General features: G+C 38.6%; 1 protein-coding gene across 1 annotated transcript; it reads left to right on the forward strand.

Annotated features, from left to right (window-relative positions):
• Positions 1 to 357: 357 nt before the first annotated feature.
• LOC139460950 (uncharacterized) lies at positions 358 to 7,531 on the forward strand. Its single transcript, XM_071242424.1, has 5 exons — positions 358 to 631; positions 4,997 to 5,190; positions 5,953 to 6,044; positions 6,959 to 7,157; positions 7,406 to 7,531. Exons 1-5 carry the CDS (start codon positions 403 to 405, stop codon positions 7,529 to 7,531), a joined length of 840 nt encoding a protein of 279 aa, XP_071098525.1. The 5' UTR covers positions 358 to 402.
• The last annotated feature ends 4,803 nt before the right edge of the window (positions 7,532 to 12,334 follow it).

The following is a 12,334-nucleotide window of genomic DNA, read 5'->3' on the forward strand; positions in this document are numbered from 1 at the left end:
TGACGAACTGTCAGCAGAATATTGAGAGTCAACATAACAGGAGCTAATAACATTCTTCTTCTTACATGGGTTAATCATATTGAGTCTATTCTTTTGTTTTCCTATAGAACATACAACTGATTTCCACTCTCGACCTAGGGACTCCGTTTGAAAGATTTTCATTCATTGTGTGACATGTGACCTTCGTGAATAATTTAAGAGTCAAAATAGCACCATAGAAACACCAATGGAAAACTGTTTTTGACTACTGACTACAGACAGACCCTGTGAATTTAATCCATAGCTTTACCAGATTGGCCTCACAGGACATATTTGCTCTCTCGGGCGTATACCAGTATGAATGCACTACAGTTGACATATGTTTTAAGTCAGTTAATTTTCAATACTGACGGTTGCTCTAAGATGACTTTCTACAGGAGGTCTGAGATGGATGATCTGGTGTTTGGCGGGAGCCTGATAGAAGAGGTCGACCAGGTGGACAAGAGGGCTGAGTGTTTCTCTCGGTGTCAGAGGCGGGGGCTGTGTAACCTGGTCTTGTACAACCCGCTCACCAGGACGTGTAGGCTACACTCTGAAAGCTTTAACTCGGACATTGATGGCACAGTTATAACTGGATGGCAGTACAATGGAAGTAAGTATCAATGCGTAATTAGAGAATGAGCAACGGTGTACAAAGAATTACAGATTGTGTGCCTGGGTAAATGAATGAAGTAAGCCTCAAAGTCTTTTGAAAGACACTCACATGATTCATTCACAGGTGACGTTTATTCCGTTATTCTCTGTTGCCAGTGGGTTATAGCATGTACGAAGTATTGTCGTTTCTGAAAAAAATACTGAGAAGAAAACACTTTTAGATCTGCTATTCAATCTGTACACTCCATTTCTATCACCCATATCGTGCTCGATAGTGACGTGAAAATATCGTGAATGTGACTCGAAAGTGGCGCGATAATACAGCGAATGTGATTAGTAAATGGAGTGAAAGTGGCGCGATAATACCGCGAATGTGGTTAGTAAATGGAGTGAAAGTGGCACGTTGATGGCGCGAAGTATCTCGTTGAAGGGGCAAAGGTTTTTTTTCTAGATGATGAAACATTTTTATTAATTCTCGTTCATCTTTATTCTACGTAGACAATACTTTTATCTTCGTACATGATATTATAAACGATGTAGACAAAACTTTCATCTTCGTATATGATATCATAACCTACGTAGACAATACTTTTATCTTCGTATATGATATTATGATCTACGAAGACAATACTTTCATCTTCGTAAATGATATTATAATCTATGTAGACAATACTTTTATCCTTGTTTATGATATTATAATATGCGTAGACAATACTTTCATCTTCGTATATGATATCATAATGTACATAGACAATGCTTTCATCTTCGTATATGAAATTATTAGCTACGTAGACTATACTTTCATCTTCGTATATGATATTATAATCTACGTAGACAATACTTTCATCTCTGTATATGATATTTTAATCTGTGTAGACAATACTTTCATCTTCGTATATAATATTATAATCTGCATAGACAATACTTTCATCTTCAAATATGATATTATAATCTATGTAGACAATTCATTTGCATCCTTGTATATGATATCATAATCTGTGTAGACAATACTTTCATCTTCGTATATGATATGATAATGTACATAGACAATGCTTTCATCTTCGTATATGAAATTATTAGCTACGTAGACTATACTTTCATCTTCGAATATAATATTATAATCTACGTAGACAATACTTTCATCTTTGTACATGAGAGTATAAGCTACAAAGAAGAAAGTTCACTTAATATAAAATAATAATTGTAGCAATATTTTCTAGACGTAGTCGACAATTGTTCTGGGTCAGTTGTATATAAACTCTGGCTTAATAAAGCATGACAGATGCCCTTGACTTCTAATCTTGGTATGTCTTTATTGATGTTCTTTTTAAACATTAAGTATATCTTCATTCAGATATGTAGACGCTGCTGAAGAATGACACACGCAAGTCTCTTTCGGACAAACTGATAGACATTTTTTCGGTATTTAAGGCCACAGGGCCCATTGTACAGTTGACATTTGTGTTTCATTTGTACGACTCCCGTGATACACATGATATGCAAAAGATTATCTGATAGAGATATGTTTCAACAGTATAGCAGAATTGTTGGATTTTAAAAGACTGATCATTTACATATTGTTTTTATGCATTGTGTTAAACTTCGCAATATGCTTTCCTCTGAGGTGCTCATATAACATGAAGTTCATCCTGCATTAGGAATGTACATTGTATTTAGCGAGCCTTGTAGTTTCGCCAGATTCCCAATGTTTAATTCTGACTCGATCGTCGAATGACAAGCGCGACGCCATATTTGTTTATAAACACTGTAAGTAGTCCATACTTGACCTTTGATATTTGCATCTCTATCTGCATATGACCCAAACGGATATTGTTTTATCCGTTGGCTTTATCCTGCTGAAAAACCTACCCATCATATGATAAAACATGTTATCTCTATCTACAAAATCGAAACCTTTTCTGAATTTTAATTGCACACTAATAGCCCCCCATGTTTACACAACTATTTGGAATATAAGGCTGGCAATATAAATAAATTGTTGAACAGTTTGGGTGGAAACTAGCTTGACATTCAGAAAGAAGATTAGTCACATCCAACCAAAATCTGAGACGGTTTTCTTCAATAAAAGTAAACAGCCCTCCCGTTAAATTTTAAGCAGAAATGCCTCTTTGAGTATTGAAATCAGACCTTACACCCGATTTGTACAATTATAATATCATCCCAATGTTCCACGACACTGGTAACACTCCAGTATTCGTAATTTTATTGAATAATAATTTCAAATATGATATAAGAATTTTGCCCTATAATGTAATAATTTAAGGGGTATTCCATTTTCACCGGCAAATTTACCAGCTTTCAGATTTTAAAATGCACACTCAATCTCTTTCTGTGATATTTCACCTGATCATAGATCGTCTGTAAATGGTAACGCGTTACAATCTTTACATGACTGGGAATTTACAAACTGCGTTAAAAATAAATCAAAGGGTCTGGTTTCCAAGTTATTAAAAGCAGCGCTAAGTATATTTTTTAAACATGTGAACCAGGTATCTGGTGATACGTTGTAACTGGATGTATTACCTTGTATCGCCCTTTTTAATGTATTCTAGAAAAGTTTACAGTCTCCAGGTTTATCTGCCATCTTTATATCATCACAGACTGACATCGTATGCATTCCTCGTATTTTTACAGCACTTTTTCTACTCAGATTTCGCTTTACGATAAATGTGCAAATGAACATCACACTCATTTCTTCTATATTTGTTCACCAACCTCCTTGATTCTAGATTACTACATGCCGATACGATACCATGGCTGTTACATGTCACCCTTTGTAGGTACAGCAACATTTACTCCTGCATATTTACCACAGTGAAGTAAAATATCACTAAATTTGCTTACAGCAATATCAATATCACTTCTAATAATATCGGAAAATACATTGAACATTTCTTCACTTGTATTGCTGCATGAATAGTTTGGATAGATGCTTGTTCTTCAGGGAGCCTGTAACTAACAGTATGATATATTAACGATTTAGTAGTTAGGTTATTATTGGGTAGACAAGCTGACGGTAGAGTGTTCGTCAGAATACATAGCACTGGCAAACGCTTTCTGAGGAAACGACATAGCTAGTATATTTGTAAGAATATCAATAGAAATGATGAAATAGTCAAAACACTGCACCCAGAATGTGATACACAGGTCAAATTTGCCTCTGAAGCTGATTTAAATATTCCATTAACTCTATGGATGCAAGGTTATTTTTATACATATCTAGTCAATTAAAGCCATAGTTGTTTATGACTTTATATAAACATTGTCGGGGGGAAGAGAAGTCACCAGTTTATTAATCCTAGTCAATGGATCAATAAAAAAACATCATTGTATGGTTGGCATGTGGAAGACATTTTCAAATTTGATGCATTAGTGACAGCAAATAATGTTCAATGCAATTTGCGATTTTGACTTGTGCCATGTCATCCCCTGTTTTTAAGGTGACTAGTCTGTGCATGTGTTTGTGATGGATGCCATCGTTTGGGCAGGATACACACACCGTTTCGCTAAACCTGGTGTAATTACTATTTGATAGTGATTCATAAACACATGATCATGATATAGTCGGAATTGTAGAATCGATTTCTATTGGATATGGAAAGTGTTTTGTCGCTTTATTTATATAAAATAGCTGATTCTTTAGTCCTGGCATCGGAATCTCCAGATAAAATAGATTCGCATGAATCGTCATAATCATAAAGTTAATAAGTTGCCGTTGGAGCATGTCAATTCCACTCTCGCAGACTGCATGAGTTCTATCTTGATCTGTGTGACTTTCAGTTTCAGGTGGAATTGTCCATGAACCTTTTTATTGTGACGATCAACCGTAAACTGCATGAGTTCTATCTTGATCTGTGTAACTTTCAGTTTCAGGTGGAATGGTCCATGGGTCTTTTTATTCTAAGGATCAACTGCAAACTGCATGAGTTTTATCTAGACCTGTGTAACTTTCAGTTTCGGGGGGTATAGTTCTTGGACCTTTTTTTTTTTATTCTGAAGATCAACCACAAACTGCATGAGTTCTATCTGGATCTAAGTAACTTTCAGTTTCAGGTGGAATGGTCCATGGACCTTTTTATTCTAAGGATCAACCACAAACTGCATGAGTTTTATCTAGATCTGTGTAACTTTCAGTGTCGGGTGGAATGGTCCATGGACCTCTTGAAACACAGATGGCATGAGTTCCATTAGGATTGAATTAATGTTATTTGACTGCAGTTGTATTTACTTTGCCATGTACTTGAAGTCTGTATAAGCTGGATGTCTCCGCTTTCTGTCATCCTCAGATCCAGGAAATGTTGATGCCTCATGATGATACTGTAAATTATTTCTTCGTCCCCAGTTTCCTGTGCTAACTACAAACTTGAAAATGCACGTGAAGATGTTGACATCTTCAACACTGACCCTAAAGATGTCTGCAACACCAACACCATTGCCTTGGACGACAACACTTCTTCCTGTTATGCCGTTGCATCATGGGAAGTTGTACCAGTCAAGTGTGTGTCATGTTACATAGCCATGGCAATACCGTCCATGGTAGGTTTATATAGATGTGTATTCTTTTGTCGATATTGGCGACCTTGGTTAATAGAACGAGGTATAATTCTTTTCAGATATACCTTTTTGGGTCCTAAATATGAATATTCCACTCAGACACAGTACACTGACTCCGAGCCGACCAGTCCTTGTTTTAGCCCCTTAATGCCGAGCGCCAGACAAGGTTACAACAAGTACCATCTTTTAACGTCTTTTGGTATAACGCGCCCGGCGATCGAACCCCGGACGCTCGACCACTAGACCACGGAAGCGGTCATCTCCAAGGGGTTCTATCCAAGACGCAAACATATCTTAGGCTATGCCCACTCTGTATCATGTTTACAATGTTATGACGACGTCGGAGTGTGCGAAATGTTTAGCGTTATGCACTATTTTTATTGGACACGTATTACAGCTTATGATCAGGTGCAAGTAATCATGCCGTGGCGATTATAAGCGGGACAATAGGTCCAGCAACCAATGCTTGTTGTAAGCGTACAACATGTACCTGGTGATCAGACTCGGTGACGGGAGTGATAACGTGTCATTATATCACAACTGTGTTGATTGATGCAAATGATGTCGATCACTGGATCGTCTGGTCATAGTCAGTTTCCTCTTTTTACCGTTGTAAACTCGTAAGGTGTTGTATTAGTTACAATGGACTGGCCGTCTCTACACATGTGTTCATATTGAAAGTATGTCCCGATGCAAATGTATAAGAAATCAACTATTATTTTAATATCCTTTTTTTGATAACAGGTACCAACCCAGTCATATACAGAACTACTGCCATTTGCTCTTGCTGCGGGAATGAAGCTTCGACTTGATGTGTCTGGACACACTACTTTACAGTAAGGAGAAACACATTTACCTGTTACCCATGGCAAATGTGTTCAGTAGGTTTACAGTGATAGGAAGATGCTGACCTTGTTTTTATATTTCTGAAAATAATGTCCATATGCACGTTTCAGTGAGTGAGTGAGTGAGTGAGTGAGTGAGTGAGTGAGTGAGTGAGTGAGTGAGTGAGTGAGTGAGTTAGAGTGAGTATGGTTCTAAGCCGATTTCTGGCAATATTACAGTAATATCACGGCAGGGGACACCAGAAATGGGCTTCACACATTGTACCCATGTGGGGAATCGAACCTTGGTCTTCGACGTGACGACCGAACGCTTTAAACCACTCGGCTTCCCCACCGACCCTCATGTACGTTTCAAGGTGAAATAGGTGGCATATTGGTACATAGCATGAAACAAGTGATTAACACACCTCGACCAAATTGGATATTACGTTTATTTAGAGCAGCCTTAATAAGACAAATCAAACCCTTTCCTTGTGGATTATGGATTACCCAACTTTTATAGCTGTCTCGCATTTGTGACATGAAAACTGTCAGCCACCACGACCCCACCCCAACCCCCACCCCCTCACTTATGAGCAGCAGAATGTCTGCCCTGCCCGTCGCAAAGCAGGAATATTGCTGTGTGACGACAAGCTATAAATACTTACTTTTTTCATACAAATTATGTGAATGGCGGGTTCTACCGGTAGGGCAGGACATGCTTGGCTTTTCCGCGAACACCTGGTGTCATCACAGATTTTCAGTGGTCCATTCAATTAATATTCACAGCTATGTTGACCTTTACGCCAAGTGTTAATCTGGTGCGGCGTGTAATCTAGACTGGTTATCGTCTTGCATTGGCGCCATTATAGTTACATTAACAGTATAGGTGCAAACTGTGTCTGTATGTACTGTGTTCGTTACAGGAACGATGTCTATCTTCAAGACCACAACATGGACATTGTGTACCTGTTGTCTTTGAGGTGGAGTTTTGTCTCATCTCGAGCTGTCTTTAATACAAAACAAGGAGATGTTTTTGGCACAGAGGAAGATGTGCTTGATATTTCAGTCCATGATATCAGCTACTACGTCATTATAGTCCACATCAGTGAGTCTGCCTTCATGGTGAGTTGGTTGTCACGAAACATGTGGCTGTGTATGCGAGTAACAAAACTTTGAGGAGACATCAGATACATACACATTGTTAGTTACAATGTGCCTTCACACTTTTTTTGTACGAAAACGAACGATGGGCATGAATAAAAATATAACACAACTTCAAACCTACCACCCACGTAAAACACATGTGTCAACATTTATCAAAGAGGTGACGTTGTAATGCAGCAATGTCAACTGTCTCATCTGCTTTCCAGACCTATGTTGACGGCACCCTGTGGATGACCAACCAGATGCGTCTACCTTTCACATATGTCCGACGTGTCATTCTACAGGGTTTGGGGGCTCTGCACAGTTTCCATATTGGTACTGAGCTGTGCTGATTTCAACTGATGACCTTCATATTGTCCTTGCAGAGAGAGATATGCCTGTGTTACGACATCCCCTTTGTGTGTGTTGTTTCATGTTGGTCTTCATAGTGTGACGCGTGTGTAGTTTAATGTTGGTCTTCATAGTGTGACGTGTGTGTGTTGTTTCATGTTGGTTTTCATATTGTGACATGTGTGTGTTGTTTTATGTTGGTCTTCATAGTGTGACGTGTGTGTGTTGTTTCATGTTGGTCTTCATAGTGTGACATGTGTGTGTAGATTAATGTTTTCTTCACAGTGTTACATGTGTGTGTAGTTTAATGTTGGTCTTCATAGTGTGACGTGTGTGTGTGTTGATTCATGTTGGTCTTCATAGTGAGACGTGTGTGTGTGTTGTTTCATGTTGGTCTTCATAGTTTGACGTGTGTGTTTAGATTAATGTTTTCTTCACAGTGTTACATGTGTGTTTAGTTTAATGTTGGTCTTCATAGTGTGACGTGTGTGTGTAGATTAATGTTTTCTTCACAGTGTTACTTGTGTGTGTAGTTTAATGTTGGTCTTCATAGTGAGACGTGTGTGTATAGATTAATGTTTTCTTCACAGTGTTACATGTGTGTGTAGTTTAATGCTGGTCTTCATAGTGAGACGTGTGTGTGTGTTGTTTCATGTTGGTCCTCAAAGTGAGACTTGTGTGTGTAGATTAATGTTTTCTTCACAGTGTTACATGTGTGTGTAGTTTAATGTTGTCTTCATAGTTTGACATGTGTGCGTAGTTAAATGATGTCTTCATAGTGTGACATGTGTGTAGTTTAGTGTTTGTCTTCATAGTGTGACATGTTTGTAGTTTATTGTTGTCTTCAAAGTGTGACATGTCTGTAGTTTAGTGTTGTTCTTCATAGTGTGACATGTGCACGTGTAGTTTAATGCTGTCTTCATAGTGTGACATGTGTGCGTAGTTTAATGATGTCTTCAAAGTGTGACTTGTGTGCGTAGTTTAATGTTGTCTTCATAGTGTGACATGTGTAGTTTACTGTTGTTCTTCATAGTGTGACATGTGCACGTGTAGTTTAATGCTGTCTTCATAGTGTGACATGTGCACGTGTAGTTTAATGCTGTCTTCATAGTGTGACATGTGTGCGTAGTTTAATGATGTCTTCATAGTGTGACATGTTTGTAGTTTATTGTTGTCTTCAAAGTGTGACATGTCTGTAGTTTAGTGTTGTTCTTCATAGTGTGACATGTGCACGTGTAGTTTAATGCTGTCTTCATAGTGTGACATGTGTGCGTAGTTTAATGATGTCTTCAAAGTGTGACTTGTGTGCGTAGTTTATTGTTGTCTTCAAAGTGTGACATGTCTGTAGTTTAGTGTTGTTCTTCATAGTGTGACATGTGCACGTGTAGTTTAATGCTGTCTTCATAGTGTGACATGTGCACGTGTAGTTTAATGCTGTCTTCATAGTGTGACATGTGTGCGTAGTTTAATGATGTCTTCATAGTGTGACATGTTTGTAGTTTAATGTTGTCTTCATAGTGTGACATGTGTGCGTAGTTTAATGCTGTCTCCATAGTGTGACATGTGTGCAGTTTAGTGTTGGTCTTCATAGTGTGACATGTGTGCGTAGTTTAATGCTGTCTTCATAGTGTGACATATGTGCGTAGTTTAATGCTGTCTCCATAGTGTGACATGTGTGCAGTTTAGTGTTGGTCTTCATAGTGTGACATGTGTGCGTAGTTTAATGCTGTCTTCATAGTGTGACATGTGTGCGTAGTTTAATGCTGTCTTCATAGTGTGACATGTGTGTAGTTTAGTGTTGGTCTTCATAGTGTGACATGTGTGCGTAGTTTAATGATGTCTTCAAAGTGTGACATGTGTGTAGTTTAGTGTTGGCCTTCATAGTGTGACATGTGTGCAGTTTAATGTTGGTATTACATCAGTCACAATGTGTGCACACGGAAACTCAAGTTTGTTAAAACATGTATTTATGTTAAACATACATACATCATTTCATTTGAATATAAAAATAACACCTTCGTCAGCAACACTCATGTAATATCCGTACATGAAGACCATAATTATATAATAACCACTGTACCTTTCGTATTGGACCACGTTGTTACGTTGGTTGGTTGGTTTGTTGTTTAAAGCCGCAATATTCCAGCTTTTGCGGCAGTCTGTAAATAATCGAGTCTGGACCAGATAAGCCAGTGATTAATATCATGAGCAACCGTCCACGTAATTTGGATTCATGACATGCATCAACCAAGTCACCGAGCACGACCACACAATCTCGTTAGTCGCCTCTTACGGCAAGCATAGTCGCCTTTTATGGCAAGCATGGGTAGCTGAAGACCAATTCTACCCCGGATCTTCACGGGTCCGCTGTTACGAGGCGGTCAGCAATATCATAGCAATAACATGACAGGGGACAGCGGCATTAGGCTACACACACTTTTCACATAATTCTAGCATCTAAATATAATTACTTCCTCACCACTGCTTACAATAAATAATACTACATTCCTGACAACCATTTTTAAAATACAATGCAATAAGCATCTATCAATTCAATTGAAGCATTGAAACAATGTCATGCAGTTACAATCATTGCTTAGTTATACATTACACTGCCACATAGCAACATCAGTACATTCGGCCTTTACTATTTATGTATACTATATTTACTAACTTGTCTTGCTGATCAACAGTTACTGTACAGCAGCAAGTTCGTATTGATATGTAATGTCACATCAAATCAACAATCATCCAAAAATAAGGAGTGGTGGATTTAGTTGAATGTTACAAAATGACATTTTGTACACCTATGTTGTTAAAGCTGACGTGTGTGTACAACAATCGTTCGCTGACAGAAAGACAATTTGTCAAAAATGAAAGCAAATACCACCTGAAGTGTACTGGCAAAACAATATGTGACATCCTGGTTTTCATCATTGATAGGATTTATGTCAAATATGGGGGGTGAGATATTTCAGGACGAAGTAGGCATCGCCATGGGCTCCAATTGTGCTCCACATCTTGCTGATCTGTATCTGATATGCATATGGATCGGAAATTCTGCTCGGATTGGTAAAGTCAAAACGAATCGAAATGGCCAAGAAGTTCATCTTGATGATATCGTTCAATAACCATCATACAGCTAATTCCTTTCCACTGTTTTATCAACCTTAACTAGAAATGAAGAACACAATGAGACCGCCTCGTCTCTTTCATGTTCAGATCTAAGCATGCGCATGCGTGAGAGGGTGCGCACGTGTTTGAACTCTCTCCCATATTAGAACAGACATTGAGACATGGCCTGCTTGGATGGATATGTTAAAGACTAGGTGACTTGGGGTTTAATGTCACGTCCAGGACTATTGCTATAGCGACGTGCATGCACGTGTGTATGTGGCTGCTTGTACTAGTCCAGACTAATGCCGATTTTATAGTGCCAGCCCACTGAGAAACCATGCCGCAGTTTAACATGGATACCCCTCCCAGTCACAGTATACTGACTCCGAGATGACCAGTCCGTGTTTTAACCCTTTCAATGCCGAGCGCCAGACAGGGTTACATCAACCAGTGTCATATTTTAACGTATCTTGGTCAAAGGCATCAAACCAAGCACCTATAATCGTGAAATATATGCCCAGTTCAGGGTAAGCTTTTAGTGTTTCAACAATTCCGACGATATATGAAGGACCCAAAAGATGGAGCAATATTTATAGAAATGAAGATTTTATGGCGCTTGTTGGGAATGCTCAAAGAAAACTCGGTGATGAGACTGTTAAGGGGAGATAATACGTGTGGTGTACTCCTATAGGACACACCTGTCATCGATTATTTTCACTAGTACAACGAGTCCTCAAACCAAATTGAATGTATAGGGAAAACGTCGAATCCAGCATATTCGCTAATAACCACAGCGGAACGGACTTCAGCTAGGACGATGTATCCTTCCTTCGACCACGACGTCAGATCAACCGGAAGTGGACCCGAATGTCAACATTGAGTCGACTGACTGAGACAGTTATCATGAACAGACATAGGGATGTGACCGTGGCACTACGATCTGTGAGAAAACAAACAGTAACATTCCTAAGGTAAAATATATTTGCATTAAACAAGGACATAATGAGATATCATCACGTGTTGGTGGCAGTGTTGAGGAACTTATTCATGTTGTTGGAATCTTACAGGACTCAGGAAACACAAGGACTGTGGCCTAAAGTTATATATACTCTCTCTATTTCGGTAAATGTAGGTCAACGGCTCATGTTTACAGCCGATTACATGACGTGTGGAATATATACAGCATATTTATATAAAGTAGTTGACAAGAGAGAAGAATTGTAACATTACATATTTATATAAAATAGTTGACAAGAGAAGAATTGTGACATTACATATTTATATAAAATAGTTGACAAGAGAGAAGACTCCTTACATTATATACTCAGGATTATTGTAGTGGGAGCATCGCAGGATAAAGGTACATGGCTAGATTCTGAAAACACGTACCGTTTCTTGTGGCCATTAGAAGATAAAATGTGTTCAATATAGGATGGAGGCTATGAGTTTATTGTGTATGTTGTACGTCGATGTTTGTACGCAGAGCAAACTCATAGGAAGTGATCTTCATCCTCACTATAAAGTAACATGTTTGTTTGTTTGTATGTTGTTTAACGCCGCACTCAGCAATTTTCCGGCTATATGACGTCAGTCTGTATATAATCGAGTATGGAACAGACAATCCAGTGATTGACATCATGAGCATCGATCCATGCATTTGGGATACGATGACATGCATCAACCAAGTC

The sequence above is a fragment of the Haliotis cracherodii genome, unplaced genomic scaffold, assembly GCF_022045235.1.
Source record: "Haliotis cracherodii isolate W230 unplaced genomic scaffold, xgHalCrac1.p SCAF_14, whole genome shotgun sequence".
In the NCBI taxonomy this organism is placed as follows: domain Eukaryota; kingdom Metazoa; phylum Mollusca; class Gastropoda; order Lepetellida; family Haliotidae; genus Haliotis; species Haliotis cracherodii.

Coding starts and splice junctions, on each gene's coding strand:
- LOC139460950 (XM_071242424.1), top strand. CDS start 403: ATGACTTTCTACAGGAGGTCTGAGATGGATGATCTGGTGTTTGGCGGG. Junction 632..4,996: donor TGGATGGCAGTACAATGGAA/GTAAGTATCAAT, acceptor CTTCGTCCCCAG/TTTCCTGTGCTAACTACAAA. Junction 5,191..5,952: donor CCATGGCAATACCGTCCATG/GTAGGTTTATAT, acceptor TTTTGATAACAG/GTACCAACCCAGTCATATAC.